The sequence below is a fragment of the Malania oleifera genome, chromosome 12 (genome assembly GCF_029873635.1).
Source record: "Malania oleifera isolate guangnan ecotype guangnan chromosome 12, ASM2987363v1, whole genome shotgun sequence".
In the NCBI taxonomy this organism is placed as follows: Eukaryota; Viridiplantae; Streptophyta; class Magnoliopsida; order Santalales; family Ximeniaceae; genus Malania; species Malania oleifera.
The window spans coordinates 55,629,573-55,650,062 of record NC_080428.1 but is presented as its reverse complement, the minus strand read 5'-3'; the positions used below and the strand labels follow the sequence as shown (position 1 = coordinate 55,650,062).

The 20,490-nt window shown below is 36.8% G+C and overlaps 1 protein-coding gene across 1 annotated transcript; it reads right to left on the bottom strand.

The window, feature by feature from the left end:
- Window positions 1-1,862: 1,862 nt before the first annotated feature.
- Window positions 1,863-8,512, bottom strand: LOC131144396 (MLO-like protein 12). Its single transcript, XM_058093026.1, has 14 exons — window positions 8,123-8,512; window positions 7,803-7,860; window positions 7,473-7,627; window positions 7,141-7,257; window positions 6,795-6,855; window positions 4,729-4,817; window positions 4,419-4,493; window positions 4,222-4,310; window positions 4,050-4,099; window positions 3,711-3,751; window positions 3,416-3,589; window positions 2,694-2,729; window positions 2,451-2,579; window positions 1,863-2,330 (listed from the first exon to the last, which is right to left on the bottom strand). The coding sequence occupies exons 1-14, from the start codon at window positions 8,255-8,257 to the stop codon at window positions 2,028-2,030; spliced, it is 1,512 nt and encodes a 503-aa protein (XP_057949009.1). The 5' UTR covers window positions 8,258-8,512; the 3' UTR covers window positions 1,863-2,027.
- Window positions 8,513-20,490: the final 11,978 nt, after the last annotated feature.

Genomic DNA, 20,490 nt, shown 5'->3' with positions numbered 1-20,490 from the left:
AAAGGGCTGGGGTTGCGATGGAGAGAGGAGGATGGGGAGGGGAGGAGGGAAACAGATGGAAAGGAAGGAGGGAAAGAAGGGGGATTAGGATCCGGGAGGAGGGAACAGATAGGGATGAAAGGAAGGAAAGAAAAGGGATCGGGATCGGGGAGGAGGGAAACATATAGGGATGAAAGGAGGGAAATGAGGGAGTTAGAGGGGGAAACCTAAAGGGTATTAGTGACAAATTTAAACTGTCATTAATACTGTATTATTAGTGACGAATTTCCTAAATCGTCACTACTATTGTTTACTAAATTTTTTTAAAATTTTTTAATAAAAAAATTATTAGTGACGACTTTAAACCATCACTAATACCTATTATTAGTGATGGTTTTGCAAATTCGTCACTAATAGTATTAACTATATTATTTTTATATATCAATACAATAATAGTAGTGATAGTTATTTAACCGTCACTAATAAGGACTTTTAGTGATGGATTTTATTCGTCACTAATATCCCAATAATTGTAATATTTTCTCGAGATAATTTTTGTGCGAAAAATGATTTCTCGCGATAGTTTGAGCAGGGAAATTGGTTTTTAGTGACGAAATTAATAGTGACGATTTTAAAACCATCACTAATAGTGTTGTATTAGTGACGAGAGCTAAAATCGTCACTAATGCTTACACTATTAGTGACGGTTCTTAAAAAGTATCACTAATACGAAATTAAATTCGTCACTAAAAACCAATTTTTTTGTAGTGTTTATATCTTGTGCATGATTTTATTTTATATATTGTGATATAATTGTTTGCATCTTGCCAAGATTATTATTTTGTAGAGAATAGCGAAAATACGCAAAAGAGTCCATTAACCCCCCTCTAGACTCTGCACTCGGGCAGACAGTTACTATTAGCCATTTTCTTCATAACCATTGCCATGGCTTTCACTGTCCATTTCGTTCAATGATGTTGCATCTATGATTTGGGGATTGTTGATTTCTATTTCGCCCAAAGCTAGATGACTGCACCCTCTTATTCTACAAGGATTAGGAGACTCTTCTCAAGTTTATTGTGTTATGTTGGCTCTCTTTTGGACACATGACCCATATCTCTCAATTTTCTTTTGTGAGGACACATGGATATGCAATTTTACAACCTTGTCAAAAGGAACCAAAACCTCATTGAGATGTCATGGAACCTAATCTTAGTTATACTCACAAGCACGATGCGTCTTACATGGTAGTGAGGAGGCTCTAGATGTGGTAATTCACTGTAAGACTCACCATAATTTTTGCTCAAATTCTTGCAAATAGCACTAATTGAAGTTGTAAGTAATGTTCAAATAGCTTAGGTAGGTTAGCAAGCTTGGAGGTCAATGGGCATTCAAATGTCACAAACTTTCAAAACAAAACTAAAAGACACTCATATTGTGTTTTGATGACAATTCTCCCATGCTCAAACTAGTATCAAGTGATGGAGAAGTAAGCAACGACCAATTAAGAATTGATCTCTTATGTGTACCTATTTATCATTTAGTTCTCTCTTGTTCATACAACTATACCATAGCTATGAATTCTAAATGATGGAAGGAACTACTAACTCATGATGAATTTGTAAGTCCACTTTATGTCTAGTGTCATTGTTGTTTATTTAAAATTTATGACTCATCTATTACAAGAAAAAGTGTACAATTAACTTTAACTATATGTTTAAATTTCCAATTTGTTCCATCTCAGTTGGTTTGGTTAGTAGTAGGGGATAGTATCCCATCAAACTTAACTTTGGTTAACTAGTTAGAGCTCACTATTTGGAAAACACTGTTCTTCATAGGTTCTTATTAATTTTCAGGCCTCAATCTGTTGGATACCCTTAGCATTAATTGTCAATATTATTTGGATTAAATTAATTAATGAATAACTAAAATAACTACACAAACTTTCCTAAAACATGAAAGTTTGACTACCAAACAATGGTGACAGTATTCCCCCCTCCCCCCCTACTCGAATCCTCTTTCAACCATGCATATTCTTGTAAAACTAATTACGACATTTTGGACATGTCAAAACCCTCAAAAGATCCGAGCTTTCGGAGCTCCTTGGATTTTCCTTCTCTGCCCCTTTCATCATCAACTACTTCAATGGACAGAAACTCAGCTTTCGGTGATGGCGTGTGATCGAGATTGTCGGAGAAGGAAGGTGAAGTTTCGACCGAAGCATCCAGAGATGGACGTGCAGACTCGGTGATTCTGTGATGAAATAAGTTCTTCTTGGCATTGGCTCGCCATTTCTGTAGACCCATTACAACTCCCTCGGTGAATACATCTTTCCTCATTGAAGTTCCCATCTGTTGCAGATAATTACATGTTAAATGGTTCAAATGTATGAGAATACCAAAAAGAGATCGATAATCAAAATAAATTTTCTACATCATATCCTTAATTATAAGAACAAACTTAATGAGTACCTGTGTCACCAAAGCATGCAGAGGCAGTGTAACATAGCCACAGAGAATTTGAACCAGCAGACCCAAGACAATCCTTATAACAATGTCCTCAGTTTCTTGGTGGAAGCATGATCTAAACCCAAATTTGTACTATGTTTTAAAAGCAAAATCAGTATTAATACAGTTCTTACTAAATAATTACAAATTTAAAACATTCATTTAGCCAATAATAATTAAACATACTGTAATTAATTAGATGCATACCCAAGTCCACGCAAAGAATGCCATTTGAAACGAGTTCTGTAAAAACCAAAGCATATATACTTCTTTAGAACAATGCAATTAATGTTGCAACAAGTATGGTTTAGAAAGCTAAAAAATTGCTTGTGGATCTTGATTTTCAAAGCAAGGAAAATGCTTTCCTATCCCCATTTATTTTCAGAGGGGATATCCACTTGAAGCATGTTACAAGTGGGAGGGCTTAGGGGGCTCAAGCCTAAGCCCTCCATACGTGAAATCTCTTAACCAAGCCTAGCAAGGGTGTGATTTCACCCTGCAGTATGGTATAATATGTTCGAGTGAAGGTGTAATAAGGATATTTTGGGATTTTCATATGAGAGTACTATACATACATATTGTAGCTGAGAGTTGAAATGCTAAGATAGTCTCATTTGATGAAAGTAGAAATTGTGCAAGAGTTATGTAGGCATATTGTTGAACCATGTAAATTGGTTATTCTTTTTCTTTGTTTTGATTTTCTCTATTTTTCACATTTACTCTGTGTATTTACTTTGTATGTGTGCGCATAACCTTACGACATGATTTCGAAACAGTATCCGGGCCCAACTACGAATTCAAAACTATAAAACAGTGTAAAAAAATAAATGGGCAGTTAGAGGTGAGCTCTGTCTGGTTCAAGTTTGCTTCCAAATTCACTTCATCACTCGCCATGAAATGAAGAAACCATATGAAAAAAGAATGATCACCTGAAACAAAATGAAGTGCATAAGGTGGAGAAGCAGCGCTGGGCGGCCAAACCAGAAGAAATGGTCACCAGGCCTCACAAGCAAAGTTCCCCTAACCACAAGAGCTTTGTCATGGCTGTCCATGCACATCTTGGTTATGATATCCTGCAGCTTTGTTCCCACCACCAGTAGCATCTGTAAACATATTTTATATATAATTAGTCCACCTTCATTCATCAAGGCATTGGATTCAAATTCTTTCTTTTTAAAAAACGTTGGCAGCCCAGTAGAGATTGATTTGCTAATTAGTAATTACCACTAATGGAATAAAGGGAAGCCATAGGTAGCTGTAAAATACTGCAGACATGAAAGAAAAAAAAAATTGTAGTTAGGACTTGGGACTACCAAGCTTATAATTTTTATACAAAAAAAAATTGAAGAGAGGCTTATGCTATTACGGAAATGATTATTGGTCCGGAAAATGCATCCGAGGCTAGATTTCGGTTAGATACCGGGGGGGGGGGGTATGCAACCGATATAGGTGCCACACCTACCCTTGTTTTTACCCAGGGCATCACTAAAAATGCATTTTTTGGGGTACCGATCGATACTATATGAAGATAATATTAGATTATATGGATTAAGTATGACTCACCATGTGCATTGAAAAATATGAAAAGTATGAAGAAGATCCAAACCCACCAACTGCAAAAACAATTAGTAGCCATGGGACAAATTATTTTTTGAACTCTAAATTTAAAGAGAGATTAAAAATGATATATAGGATCATCTATCAAAGCCAAGCTTCTTCTATATATCTATTTTACCTTATTCCCACCACCACATGAAAGTCTCTCTCTAGTGCTCTTTTTATGTACTTTTGGAAGTTATAGTTGCTTCCTTCTGCAAAATGCGCCTAGAAGCGGAAGAAAATAAAATAAAATGAAAAAACTGACAAAAAAAGAAATTTTATATCGAATTTAGATAAACAAAATATGTACGTCATGCGTGGGAGATCAAATACCATGATGAACCCGTGTCGAAGAATGAAATAGTCCACTTTGGATACAGAATGATAGAATTGTCGAAGAAAACATGCCTGCAAATTAATTAAGTAAAATTGTTATACCGATTCATTTAATAGAATAAAATTCTTAGGCAATGTTTGATGCTAAACTAAAAAGGAATAAAATTAAATTAATCACTTTACTTCATATAATATTTATATCTATTCAATGTAGTCCATTACATCATAAGTACACTAATTTATAATGAAAATATATGCAATACGAAGAACTTAGTTAAATAAGATAAGATGTTGAAGTGGAACTAACAGGCCAACGAAGTAATCTGTGGTCACTCCAACATCCTAGATGTCGCTTCCCAAATGATGTTTCATGGATGAGCTTGAACCTTCGTGGATCTATATCAATGTTTTATACAACATCGTTTAGAAAAGAATTGAAGATGGTTAATAAATAATTTTAAAAATAACAAAACAATTTCACATCCATCAATAATAGTCCTAGACTAATTAATATGATAAAAAAGAATGATCATAAATTGCTCGACTTTTAAATTGCCTATTACAGTTTAATAAATAATTAAATAAGCCTATATTTTATTATCTCTAGTTTTAATTAATTAAGCTCACACATATTAAGATAAAATTGATTATAATTGGTCCTTCAATGTTAGGTTTGTTAGTATACTTCCTAAGTTACCCTTGTACCCTTGTATATTTCCTAAGTTACCCTTGTATACCCTACCTCCTTTAGTTATAAAGCCTTGTACAGTGTTAATAAGAAATACTGAGAGTTTCTCTTTTAACGTGGTATCAGAACCAGGTTTCTTTAATTTTGTTTTTTTTCCGCCGCCGCTATCCGCTCCAGCTCTCCTTCTGGTTTCCGACACCCCTTGTCAATCCTTTGGCTCCCTCTCAGTGTTCTCTTGGCTTCTCGGTGCTGTCATTATCGTCGCCACTCTCTCATGCATGTCGTGGTCTGTTCGTGGTCTCTTAGTTCGCCTCTGTTTCTCCTTCTCCGGCATCGTCTTAGTTCTCCACCGTCTCGTGTCTCCTTCTCCGGCATCGTCTCTGCACTCGTCGTGGTCGTGGTCTGTTCGTCGTCTCCTTCTCCGGCGTCGTCTCTGTTTCTTCGGCGTTGTCTCCATTCGTCGTCTTTGCACTCGTCGTGATCGTGGTCTCGCGGACTCTGCTGTTGCCACTCTCCGTTCTCAACCGTCTTGGTCTCGTGTCCTTCTTGATTCTCCGGCGATCTTGCTTCTCTCGTCTATTGGTGTCGTCTCATCGGCTTTGTCCCTCCGGCAGCAACAGCACCGGTTCCACTGCTGCGCCTTCTGGTGGTCCCTCCGCACGGCTGGTTGTGCTACATTGCAACTCTCCCAACACTAGAGAAGCGCCCCTTCTCTCTTTATTGTGATTCCAATTGTCACAGTAAAGCGGAGTGCGTGAGGGCTGAGGAACACCCATATTGTGGAGAAGCCAACAAAGCCAAAGAAGCTCAGAAGTTGTATCAGTAAGAGCCCGATACTCAGCCTTAGTACTAGAGCAAGCAACAACAGTCTGCTTTTCGCTTCGCCAAGAGATAAGAGAGTCACCAAGTAGAAAAAGAAAACCAATGGTAGACCGACGATTAGTAGGGTCCCCTGCCTAATCAGCATCTGAATAAATCTGCAACGTCAAGGATGAGTGAGAGGAAAAGAAAGGCCCATGAAATAGGATTCCCTTCACATATCGTAAGATGCGAAGAACAACTGCATAGTGAACGGAACGAGGAGCCGACATAAACTGGCTAACAAGGTGTACTGCATAGGCAATGTCTGGTCTAGTGACAGTGAGATAAATCAAGCTCCCAACAAGTTGTCGGTAACAAGTGGCATCAGGAAGAAGCTCCCTACTGATATCTTCACAAAGGCTCGTCCACCTGGTCACCATCGTGCTTTAGTATGCAAACTCTAGTTGACATCTTCAATACCACCTTGAGTTTGAGGGGGGATGTTAGTATACTTCCTAAGTTACCTTTGTATTCTTGTATATTTCCTAAGTTACCCTTGTATACCCTACCTCCTTTACCTATAAAGCCTTGTACAGTGTTAATAAGAAATACTGAGAGTTTCTCTTTTAACAAGGTTCAAAACTTAATCGATTGGTTTTCGAAAGGCACATGTACACAAATTATTGTACGACGAAGACTAAAAGTTAAACCAGATGATGGTAGACAATATATATAATTCTCCATGGATGACAAGTTTGGGAGGCAGCTGGCATACCGTATTGGATCCTCAAATGAATTTTCGACTATGTCTCAACATCTACAGCATATGACAAATTGGCTTTTTCGATATGACCAAATTAAAAGTGGCTAGCAAGAGGGCTTACCGTTGGAAAATTGATATTCTAATGTTCGCGTTTCTGCCTCCCAAGTCTGCCACCTCTTCATCTGCCATTGCATGAGGAGTTTCAATATTCATTCATGCACGCACCATATGATATCAGATCAATTACATAGTCAATGTCAAAGTTTAGTCAACACCAATTTAATCCCATTTGTTCTCAATTTCCATTCTTCAAATTTTAATTTGGCTTTAATTCTCCATGGTCAAGCGTTTGACGCCTCTCCCCATCCCTTTCTCCAAGAAGAAAGAAATGGCAATTGGGGTCCAACAAGGGGAATATCGTGTATGTGTAGATACTGATCAAATATGAACTGAATTTAGGTAATCACCTTGGCCATCCCAAGACTAAACGTGAGAACGCAGGACAGAACGTGGAAGAAGGCCAGCACAAAGATTAAGTACTGGAGTTGCGTCACACCTTCCCTCGACAACAATGACACCTTCCCCTGCATTCACGCCCAATATTTATTAGTCAGCACCCTAGCTAGTAGAACAGGGTGATCGAATTCTGCGGCAAGTTATTAAACTAGATCTAATGTTCTAAGCTTGATTTTTCGTAAGTTCGAATTATGTTCGAGTCCTCTGCATGTGCTTTTGAAATGAATTCAGTATTTCGTCAAAACAGAATTAATTAAGCAGTATTCAAGTTTGCTTGACGTACCTGCTGTTCGCATTTAGATTCTTCCTCAAAGTCAGTGGAGCCCATGGTGCTGCAGGGAAGAAAAGTCTCTCCCACGCTCTTTGGGATGCAGATATTTGCGATGGGCTTTTCGCTCACAGTCAGCAGCAGCGAGATAAATCCCATGAGCATCAACTCTGCGCGACACCAAGCAAGAGACATACAGAACAGATTACCTAGCTAATTTAGCAATACTTTATTTCTTGAACAGAAATTAAGCCAAAAAATATAATTCTGTATAATTAAAATGAAGAAGAATGAGAAGACGAAACATTATGAATGGTCACTCAATTCAGTTTCTCCCATCCTCACCTGATTTAACCTTGTCCAGAGCCTCAAGGAGGGCCTTCCTCTTCTTCTCGTGGAAGTACTGGAAAAATTAAACGTCAATTTAAACTAAATCACCCAATAAAATTAATATATATATATATATATATATATATATATATATATATATATCAAAGAGTACTGATGATCATGACATGGGATCATGGATGCATGAGCGGGCAGAGACCTTTATTCACTCTGTGCTCGATCAGTTGGGTAAACATTTTTAAAATATAAACCCTGATGAGTATGCATGATTCGCCCTTAAGGCGATTTAAAATTACGTTTACAACAGATATGGATACCTTGGCAAGGAGATGGAGGAGATACTCCATAAGAATGGAGATAGAAATCAAGACGAAGCACACAGTTGCCACTGCCCATGTTGGTGTTTCTACCAATGAACCTGTTTCTCCACCTTCACTACTACTACTCGCCATTTACAGCTCTCTCTCTCTCTCTCTGTGAAATGGGAACCTTGGGCTCTGGTGCTGGGCAGGGGAGATTGAAGGTGGTCAAGAAACATGGGCAGGGGGGTAATTGAAAATTTTAATACAGCAGCTAGCTAGCGCGGACAGGCCACTGGTTTGTATTGTTCATTATAGCAAAGCAAATTAGTCAAGAACACACACTCCTCTTTCACCGTCAATGCGCCCCCCTCTTTCTCTGACCCTTCCTCAGGCGACGGAAGCATTGACGTGCAAACCGTGGACGATCTTTATCATTCCCCTACCCTACGCAGCTAGCGGCAGAGGTTAATGTAGGCAAACTTCCTACGGCTATGAGTTGATTTGGACTTTTTGTCTGGGACAAATAAAAAATAAAAGAGAATTTATTTATTTATTATTATTTTTTACATCAAACATCACTAGATATGACAATTTATCCTAATATGATTTTAAAAAATATATTAAATGTCAATTGATGAGCAAAATCAAACTTTTCTTGAGTGATTTTGTACGTTTTTTTATTAATTCTTCCACACTTTATAATATATATATTTGCTTTCTTCAATGTTTATAAATTTCAAATGGGGCATATATAATTGGAATTAAAATTTTTGAATTTTTTAAAAATTGAACAAGAACTACGAGTCCTTTGTCTGCCTTTTTTTTTTCCTATTATTTTTTAGTACTATTAACAGCCTGTAAACTTGAATTACACATAGAAGTAGTAAAAAAATACAAAATTATCATTTTACTATGTGAGAAATATTTATAGCTATGTGAAAAGGTGGCAGACCTAAGACCTAAGATCAGTGAGAGTTGAGTCGTTTATGCATGCATTTGAAAAACATAAATCTTTAAAATTATTTATTTATTTTATAAATTTTTTTACAATTATTTATTCATAATCATAACTTAGTATTATTATTATTTTTGATAATTGGGAAACTCCAACCACCATCGCGCCATATTGGACACAATGGTGCGGCACCAAGCCCATCTCATTAACGATAAATTAGTACATTATTCCTTTTGACATAGCATCAAAGTTTTAATCAACAGAAAAAAAAAAAAAAAAACTCACTTTCCACTACCTTTATTCCAAAAAAAAAAAAATGCATAAAATAATTGTGCTAACCCAAGTTGTCAGGCTTTTGAAGGTCTCATAATAAACTTATTTGTAATGCTATCGAAAACCTCTCTTAATATAAATGACTACATAATTAGTTATTTAAAAACTTAGAATTAAATATAAAAAATAATAATAATTTAAGAATTTTGTCGTATTAGAACTGATAATAAAATAACTTAATATCGATATTAGTGAGAATCAAGGGACCTTATTTTGTTTATTTGAATTAGTTTCAAATAGAAAACTACAAAAAAACAAATTATTTCTTAAATCTTGTTTATTTAAATTTAAAATTTTATATTAAATGGATAAAATATCCAAAAATCATGTCATTCTAATCTTTGTAACACGTATATTCTACGGAACCTTTGCGAACGCTCCTTTCACCAAGCTTTTTTAGGCTTCCGTAGAACTTCAACCGTCTCACAATAATGTTTGGAATAAAAAGAAGGATCCCAATGACCTCACAAAATAATAAGTAAAAAGAAAATTAATAATAGATGACGAATTTATATACTTTCTAATTCCTGTGGGGGAGGGTGCTGTATAAGTGAGAAACGATGACCGGCGGTGCATGTAAGTATGGTCATTGATTACTCGCAAGGGAAAAGAGGTCAATGGGCATAAAGATTAAAGGGAAGCAGGTGGTGGCCGGTAACGCGGGAAAGAGACAGTCGCCCAATTCGATTACCTGCTTGGAAAGCCCCCGACGCCCATGAACCCCATCCATCAATCATCCATCCTCTCTTATATATATATATAAGGTGGTCTCTCACACCATCTTTCTGGTCGGTTTAATTTTTTTTAATGATTCGAAATTCCTATTTGGGTAAGTTCTTTCCATCTATTTAGGCGACTTCAAATTATGGAGATGAAAATAGTATCCTGGATTCATTAATACATTTATAGGAATTCACCAAGTAAATGACAAATGGAGAATTGAGACTTTGATGTTATCAAGGTCCAACTTTGCAGTTTGAGCAAATTCAGCTAAGTCTCATTAATTTAATTATTGTTAGGCTTTGAGAGATCGGAGATGAGAAATGACACACATGCATCCAGTCACATATACATAAATTAATTTAAAGGTTTTTAATTAATTTGGGTCCATGCATGCATCGCGAGGAATTTGCTAATACTTGTAGTTAACCAAGACCCTATTTGGTTTGGGTATCCTTCCTATGTGAAGAAATTCATTCAACCCTTTAACCTATTTTCTTTGGGTTCTTTGTTGGGTTTTTTAATAGGTCTTTTTACACCTCATTTAAGTAAAGCAAATTAAGGTTGGCAGTGTAGAATTCCATCATAAAAGTGAGAGAGAGCGTGTGGCAAAAAGAGGGAGAGCCACGTTGAAAAAATCTTTGGGTTGATTTTGTGTTGTTGAAAAAATATATTTTTGTACTATTGTCATATTATAAGAATTGATTTTTTTAATTGAGAGAGAAAGAACTTTCGATTGTGTTTCCGCGATTTTTTGGTAAGTCTTGTTTCTTCCCAACACACTGGTATCAGAGTAAGGTTTAGTGTTCTTGTGTAATTATGGATGTTAGCACAAGTAGAATGATTCTTTTGAATGACACAAATTATCAATTGTGGCAGAATAGAATGAAAGACCTTTTACTTGTGAAGACTTTGCATCTTCATGTGTTTGCTACATAAAAGCCTGAATCTAAGACTAATGAGAAATGGGAGTTTGTGCGTTGGTAGGTGTATGGTCTTATTCAGCAATTCGTTGAGGAAAATGTTAATCAAATTGACAAGAGACATATGCACATACTCTGTGTGTTAGGAACCTGTGAGCAACCAGAAAGATGTGACATAAGAAATTTAATGTGGTTCGGTCCATATCGACCTACGTTCACGGAGCACACACTACAAATTCACCATTCGCCGAAAAATTACAATTCTCATTCTCTCTCTCTCCCTCTTTTCCTCCTCTTTCTCCTCTCTGCTCTCTGAGCTTCTCACTTGTATATCTCTTGTATTCCTCAACCCTCTATTTATAGGACTGATATTTAAATCAATATTTAATCACAATTAAACATAATCAATCACAAATGGGAGGTTTACAATCATGGGATAAATGGGGATTTATTGCAAACCGCGTTCTAACTCATCACGCATCTCCAGCTTCTGGCTCTCCTATCTCCAGCTACAACAATCTCCCACTTGGAGATGGAGACGCTTCCTCAATCAGTATCATGAATAAATGATGTGCTCAAAATATGTCTTTAGACATGAAAATCAACTGAAATTGAACACAACTTCAACTTCTCTGTAGTCACCACCTTCCTGTGCTCGATTCCTGCGAACTAATCTAATGCCTATCAACTTCACAATTGGTGCAAAGATGCTGGTGTAGTTAATCTCTTCCTTCTGTTCGAAGCCTTTGACTACCAACCGAGGCTTGTACCTTTTGGAGCCGTCATGCTCCTTTTTGATTTTGTACACCCACTTGTTGTGAAGGCCTTTGGGCAACTCAGCTAGTTCCCACATTCTGTTGGAGGTGAGGGACTTCATCTCATCCTTCATTGCAAGCTCTCACTTGCTCGTATCTGGCACCTGACATGCTTCATCATAGCATTCAGGCTCTCCTTCATCTGTAGGAAGTAAGTAATCAATATACCTTCTGTTTGGTACATGAGATCGAGTAGATCTCCTAAGCTCCGAAGTTGGAGTAGAAGATGGTGGTGCGACGATCTGCTCCACTGGTTCCTCCACCTGAAGATTCTCGGGATTCTGCTGTTGTGTCCTAACACATTCTAAGTGGACTAGTTCTAGTCTCTTCTTCTTTGAGGCACAGGTGTTTATCTAGAAACTAACTCTTTTGTTTCCTGACTATACATTCCTCCCACATACACTGACTGTAGACTACTCAATTTTTCCTTCGAGTGCATCACCCTGAGTCTCTTCTCGCTCATGTGACCAAGTCGTTGGTGCCAAATGTTGCTATCGTCATATCTTGCAGCAATTGAAATAGACATGGAGGCATTGGAGGTTAGAAAAAGTGTTCCGCTTTTCTTACCTTGCGTAATCGTTAGTACACCCTTTGAAACTTTCCATTCATCGCCAATGAATTTCGTCGTGTATCCCTCATCTGCCAGTTGACCAATTAAGATCAAATTCTTTCTTAGGTCTGGAATATATTTGACATCCTTCAGCTTCCATACTAACCCGTTTATATTGATCTTCACAACTCCCTTACCGATTACTTCGCAAGGTTGATAGTTGCCAAGGTACACCTTACCAAAATTACCTGGTGTGTACTCCTCTAGGAAATCTCTGCAACAAGTGGCATGAAATGAGGCTTCGGAGTCTAAGACTCAAGACTCCTGCTTGCTCTCCAAAGAGCAGATCAACATCTCATCATTTTCGGAAGTAATATTTGCTTCTGTCTTTGCCCTCGTCTCGTATTCTTTCTTCTGACTTCTGCATTGGTTCTTGTAAAAACTAGTTTTTCCACAGTTCCAGCACTCAATAACTTTTGTGCTTTGGGAACTTGTGTCTTAAGTACCTCTGGGATTTCTGGATTTAGACCGCTTGGGCCTAGATCTGTCGCGGTTGTTTGATCGTCCATGCCTTTTTCCTCTACCTCGACTCGCCATGTTCAAGGCTGAACTTGAAGTGGAGCCATGGTTCGATTGCATTTTTATTTCCTCCATCAAAATCATGCTAACGATCTCATCGTATACAAGCTTTGATTTTCCTGCGAAGCTACTAATGGCAGTAACGATACCATTTTAACTTTCAGGCAACTGACTGAGAATCAATAGGGTTCGAATCTTATTATCAAACGTTATCCCGATTGAGACGAGTTGATCAGACAACTCATTGAAGTTATGCAAATGCCTGCTGAAACTTTCATTTGTAGACATGCTCATCGTAAGTAGTCTTTTCATCAAATGTACCTTATTTGCGGCTGAAGGATGCTCGTACATATTAGACAGCGCATCCATAAGAGACTTGGTGGATGTTATATGCTTGATATTGAACACCACAGATTTCAACAACGTCATTCTGATGGCTCCGAGGGCTTTTCGATCAAGCAACTCCCACTCGTCCTCATTCATGGATGCTGGCTTACCCTTCAATGGTAAGTGCAATTCCTTCGAAAACAAATAATCTTCTATCTGCATCTTCAAGAAACCAAAATTGTTTCCGTTGAACATTTCGATTTTTGAGCTCTTTTCATTCGACATCTCAATTCACTAATCTAGAGATAGAATTAGCTTAAATGAATAGTTTGGTTCGATTCAGAACGATTGAAAACCCTAGAAATGGTTCAAGTCGCTCAAAAAACGGACCCAAAACGACTTCGAAAAGCTCATTCAAAGATTTAGGTCAAACCTGGTCAACTTGGTCAACTCTGCTGACGTGGCAGATGACGTGGCACCTGTTGATGTGGCAAGCTGACGTGGAAGTAGGCCCACCTACTGACGTGGCAGTGGGACCCACATGCTGCGTGGTGGTGGGGTCCACCTACTGACGTGTAAACCCGCTAGCGTGGCACCCCCGACCAATATGACTGCTGATGTGGCAGTGGGTCCCGACTGACGTGGCGGTTGACTTAGCGATGTTGACGTAGACGGGTTTTGAGACAGCGAGTTGGATCCGAGTCGAGGACCGATTCTTAGGTTGACCCGGTGTGAGGGTGTATCCGGGGTTGGGTCAAGTTTCCATCGGGTTGGGTCAAAGCTGTCTAGGAGAGGAAGACGCGTGCAACGACTACGGCGCGTGTTGAGCTGGTCACCGGCGCGTGGCAAAGCGTCTTACTCTGGCAAGGCGTGTGAGGCTTCGTCTAGACTTCGTTCGAGCTCTGGCTTGCTCCGTTCTCTTTGTCTCGACAAGCTGAATGTGATGGTGGCCTCAAAACGCAGTTTTGATCTATTGGACAGAGCTCTAATTTTGGGATCACTTCCGATCTGACTTTTCTGCTACAACCGGGCTCTAATACCATTTGTTAAGAACCTATGAGCATCCAGAAAGATGTGACACTAGAAATTTAACATGGTTCAGTCAATATCGACCTACGTCCACGAAGCACACACCACAAATTCATTATTCGCCAGAAAATTACAATTCTCACTCTCTCTCTCTCCTTCTCTTCCTCCTCTTTATCCTCTCTACTCTCTGAGCTTCTCACTTGTATATCTCTTGTATTCCTTAGCCCTCTATTTATAGGACTGATATTTAAATCAATATTTAATCACAATTAAACATAATCAATCACAAATGGGAGGTTTACAATCATGGGATAAATGAGGATTAATTGCAAACCACGTTCCAACTCATCACGCGTCTCCAGCTTCTGGCTCTCCTGTCTCCAGCTACAACACTGTGGAACAAACTTGAAAACTTATATGCTTCAAAGATGGGCAATAATAAGTTATTCTTACTTAAAAGGATGATGCAACTGAAATATAAAGAAGGGACACTTGTGGCTAGTCATAAGAATGAATTTCAAGGAGTTATGTATTAGTTACTTGGTATGGGCATTAATTTTGATGATGAAATTATAGGGCTTTGGTTGCTTGCCACCCTACCAGATTCTTGGGAAACATTTCGGGTTTCACTTATCAATTATGCTCCCAATGGTGTTGTGACTATGGAATTTGTTAAGAATGGTAAAAAATTTGAGACGCAGAAAATAAAATAATTTGAAAAATATGTGAAAATTAAAATATAAATAATTTAAAATACTTAGAAACTTAAAATAATATAGTAAAAAATTATTAACTAGTAAGTTAACACTTTAACTTGTCAAATTACAACAACAACAACAACAATAACAAAATCAAGCCTTAGTCCCACTAAGTGGGGTTGGCTATATGAATCCTTTTCCGCCAATTTATGCGATCACGAACCATTTCTTTTGATAGATTCAAGGATATTAAATCTTTACTCACTATCTCCTCCCAAGTTATTTTAGGTCTACCCCTAGCCCTTCTTCTCCCCCCCCACAATAACTAAGTCACTCTTCCTCACAGGTGCACTATAAGGCCTACGTTGCAAGTGTCCATACCATCTGAGTCGTCCCTTCCTTATCTTATATTCTATAGGAGCTACACTTAACTTACCACGAATATGTTCATTCTTTAATTTATATTTCAATGTTATACCACTCATCCATCTAAGCATCCTCATCTCGACAACTTTTACTTTTTGATGTTTCTTCGTCGTCCAACATTCCGATCCATATAGCATAACTGGTCTTATAGTCGTCCTATAAAACTTCCCTTTCAACTTTAAGGGTATTCTATGATCACATAGCACACTTGAAGCACTTATCCATTTTACCCAACCTGCTTTAACTCTATGCATTACATCATCTTCAATTTCTCCTTCAGTTTGCATAATAGATCCAAGGTATCAAAATCTACAAGTGCTATTTATTTCTTCATCATTAAGTTTAACTTTGTCTTCAATATTCCTCCTATTATTATTAAAATTACATTTCATATATTCTGTTTTATTTCTACTTATCCTAAAGCCTCTAGATTCCAAAGCTTCTCTCCATAATTCTAACTCAACCTCTACTTTATCCCTAGTTTCGTCAATTAATACAATATCATCTGCAAACAACATACACCATGGAACCTCTTTTTGAATACTCTTAGTCAATTGGTTCATCACTAAAGCAAAACGATAAGGACTCAAAGTAGATCCTTGATGTACACCTATGGTAATTGGAAATTCTCTAGTTTCTCCATCTATAGTCCTTACACTAGTCATTACTCCATCGTACATATCTTTAATGACATCGGTATACCTATAACATATACCTTTTTTTTCTAAAACCCACCATAGAACTTTCCTAGGTATCCCATCATATGCTTTCTCAAGGTCAATAAATATCATATGCAAGTCCCTCTTCTTTTCCCTAAACTTTTCCATTAATCTTCTTAAAAGATAAATAGCTTTTGTGGTAGATCTCCTAGGCATAAAACCAAATTGATTTTCTGAGATCTTCGTTTCTAACCTTAATTTTTGTTCAACTACTCTTTCTCATAGTTTCATCGTATGACTCATAAATTTAATTCCACGATAGTTATTACAATTTTGAATATCTCCTTTATTTTTGTATAGGTATTAAAGTGCTTTTCCTCCATTCATCTAGCATTTTCTTAGTTTTTTCAATTGTATTAAATAAATTAGTTAACTATATAATTCCATTATCACCCAAGCATTTCCAAACTTCAATTGGGATGTTATCTAGTCCCATAACTTTCTCATTTTTCATCTTTTTTAGGGCAAATTTAACTTCGTTAACTCTAATTTTGCGAATAAATCTTATATTTTTAGTCTTTTCCTTATTTGACAATTCTAAGTTTAAGCCTTCTATTTTGTTTTCATTAAACAACTTACTAAAGTAACTTCGCCATCTTTCTTTAATATCTTCGTCCTTAACCAAGACAATATCATCCTCACTTTTTATACATTTTACATTTCCTAAGTCCTTGCTCTTCCTTTCTCTAGTTTTAGCAAGTTTAAATATATCTCTTTCCCCTTCTTTTGTACCTAATCTATCATACAAACTATTAAATGATCTATATTTAGCTTCACTAACGGCCCTTTTTGCATCTTTTCTTGCCTTCTTATATTTTTCAAAGTTATCTCTATTTCTACATTTTTGCCACGTTTTATACCAAATTCTTTCTATCTTTATGATTTTTTGTACATCTTTATCCCACCACCAACTTTCTTTGCTATTCAAGAAATCTTTCCCCTGATTCACCTAAAATCTCTTTTGCTATATTTTTAATAGAGTTAGCTAATCTATTCCAAAGAGTATTTGTATCTATCCCATGCTCTAAGGTCCAATCCCCATCTTTGATCATTTTATCTTTAAATTTTATTATATTTTCTCCTTTTAGGTTCCACCATCTAGTTCTCCTACACTAGTTTATTTTATCATTTTTCTTCTATTTTTTAATACATATATCTAACACTAAGACTCTATGTTGTGTGGTTAGGCTTTCACCTAGAATAACTTTACAATCTTTATATGATAAACGATCTACCCTCCTAGTTAAAAAAAAATTATTTGACTTTTATTTTGTCCACTTTTAAAGGTTATTAAGTGTTATTCTCTCTTCTTAAAGCAAGTATTCATTATACTAAAATCATATGACATAGCAACGTCTAAGATAATCTCCCCACACTCATTTTTGTCTCCATGTCCATATCCTCTATGTATCATCTCATAATTTTTATTATCTTTTCCAATGTGTCCATTCAGATCTCCTCCTATAAATATTTTCTCAGTCCCTGGTATGCCCTATATAATACTATCCATATCTTCCCAAAATTATCTCTTAAGATTTTCTACTAAGCCAACTTGAGGAGCATAAACACTAATGATATTTATTATCTCTTGTTCTAATACCATCTTGATTTTTATAATTCTATCCCTTGCTCTAGTTACATCCACAACGCTATCTTTTAAGTTTTTGTCTATAATAATGCCTACTTCATTCTTATGTTTTTCTTTTCCAGTGTACCAAAGTTAAATCCTGATTTATCGATTTCTCTAGTTTTCTCCCCCACCCACTTAGTTTCTTGAAGGCAAATTATATTAATTATTCTTTTAATCATTGTATCCACAATTTCCATGCTTTTACCTGTAAGTGTCCCTATATTCCAAGTTGCTAATCTAATCCTAGTTTCCTGAACTAATGTATTTACCTGCCCACGTCCAGAATGATGCAGGAACCCTCACATATTTGACACCGTACCCGGGCGCCGACACGGTGCGTTACTTCTGGACGACGACCTAGCCCACCCTCGCCCACTTTTCGCTACACCTGGGTGGTTCAAGTGCAACGTGTCACTCGTAGGGGACGCCCCAGCAAATATTCGGTAAGGATTCATATCATAGTGATCTAACATATTTTATGCTGGCTGTCAGCTACCTAACTTAACCCTCCTCCTTAACCCGGGCTTGGGACTGGCTATGTGTGAAAAAATTAGGACATTAAGTGCATCACAGGCGGAGTTTAACTTGTCAAATTATATACATATTTTTAATTTTTTATATTTTTCACCATAAACAATAACATCCAAATCTCTTTTAGGGCATGCAAGAGCAAAGGTCACTACAAAAAAAATGATTTTTAGTGAAACCGTTACTAATACAACACTATTAGTGACGAAATTGAATCCGTCACTAAAAACTAGAAAAAATCGAGTGAAAATATTTTTGGCGCAGAATTTATCTCAGGAAAATATTAGTAACGATTTTTGTGGTATTAGTGACGAATTAAATCCGTCACTAAAAGTTAAACATTAGTGACGATTAAATAACTGTGACTACTATTATTTAAAAAAAATAAAAAAAAATTTACTTCAGAGTATTAGTGACGAATTTCTAAATTCGTCACTACTGGCCCATTATTAGTGACGGATTTGGGAACCGTCACTAATACTTCTACTTTTTAAAAAAAAACAAAAAAATTTACTTCACAGTATTAGTGACGAATTTAAAAATTCGTCACTATTATCCATTATTAGTGACGGATTTGAGGACCGTCACTAATACTTCCATTTAAAAACAAATAAAAAAATTTTACTTTGCGGTATTAGTGTCGAATTTTTAAATTCGTCACTATTGCCCCGTTATTAGTGACGGATTTGACAACCGTCACTAATACTTTCATTTTTGAAAAAAATAAAAAAATGTTTACTTTATAGTATTAGTGACGAATTTCAAAATTCGTCACTATTGGTCTGTTATTAGTGATGAATTTGGACTGTCACTAATGTTTTGTTATTTATAAAAAAAAATAAACAGAGAGTAGTAGTGACGGTTTTGAAACTGTCACTAATGCCCCAAAACCCTATTATTGCTGTCCGTGCGCGAGATATTTTCTCTCCTCCTGCTTCTTCCCCTTCCCTGCCGCCTGCTCCCACGAACAGTTCCCACTTGATCTCCTGGCTTCTTACCGTTCCCCCCCCCCCACCTACTCCTCCTCTTCCCCTCCTGCTCTAGCGATCGTCTCTCCCAATCTCCCCCTGCTCTCAATCGGCCGCAAGTCCCCTCCAACTCCTCCTCTTCCCCTCATCTTGCTCTAGCGATCGATCCTCTCTCCCAGTCTCCCCTTGCTATCGGCCGGAAGCCTAGATTTTTCTTTCCCTTTATCTTTTTACTTTCAAGCATATATTTACGTTGTAAGAATATACTAAATATTTTAAAAAAATTTGAATGTTTTTTGTTATTCTTTCAATGTTTGATTCCAACACAATGACATGCTCACATATGTGGAAGAAATTTTTTTTACAAATTTACCAGACAACAGACTTGTTCTCACCTCAAGCCAAAGCTGAAGGACTTGAGTTAATAATTAATCACAGAAATTCTACAACCCAACAATAGATAATAAAGAATAATATATATACAAAATATCAAACAGAAATAGTTAGAACAGCTGGAACTGTACCTTTCCATGTTTGGAATGGATCAAAACAGGATGATTTCTGACATGTGAAAATATCAAGCAAAAGACTGAGAAAAACCAAGAAATAAGGGTACTATTTTAATAAAGGAATCTAACATTGTTGGCATTTAAAAATTCAATTATAATTATCTAGTTAAGAATTAAAATTCAGTACCAATCAAGACTTTCAAAGCCTCCTTAATGACATCCCTGGGGATAGACACAGAAGACTCCTGCAGATCAAAATGTTTATAAATGATTTTATAATCAATGCCACAGTGAGCAAGGAACAACAGCTGAGTCACAGGCACCATAATGAGAATCTGGAGCTATTTAAAAGTAAACATGCTTTGCACACCCCCTATCTTAATACTCTTTAGCTGTGCTTAGGAAAAGAGCAAGAAAAATTACACCAAAAATCTTCACTCAAATATTTCCTAAAGTAATTAGATGATAAATAACAGTAGAAATAGAAAAGGTAGTGGAAATATATAAAACCAACAAACACTGCAAGGGCATCGTGAATTTTGATGAAGTTATCTATAAGCTAAGAAAATTAAAGTATTACCTAATTCAGCCCATCTATCTCATTTAAGCTTTAGTGCTTTACTATCCACACTTCAACAGAAGTCTTGCACCTTAAACTCAATTTAGATCTGAAC

What these genes read in the sequence shown, in the direction of transcription:
- LOC131144396 (XM_058093026.1), bottom strand. Translation starts at nt 8,257, where the DNA reads ATGGCGAGTAGTAGTAGTGAAGGTGGAGAAACAGGTTCATTGGTAGAA. An exon ending in TCTGGACAAGGTTAAATCAG is followed by an intron (nt 7,628 to 7,802) that starts GTGAGGATGGGA and finishes GGTGTCGCGCAG; the next exon opens with AGTTGATGCTCATGGGATTT. An exon ending in TGCACTTCATTTTGTTTCAG is followed by an intron (nt 2,730 to 3,415) that starts GTGATCATTCTT and finishes TGGTTTTTACAG; the next exon opens with AACTCGTTTCAAATGGCATT.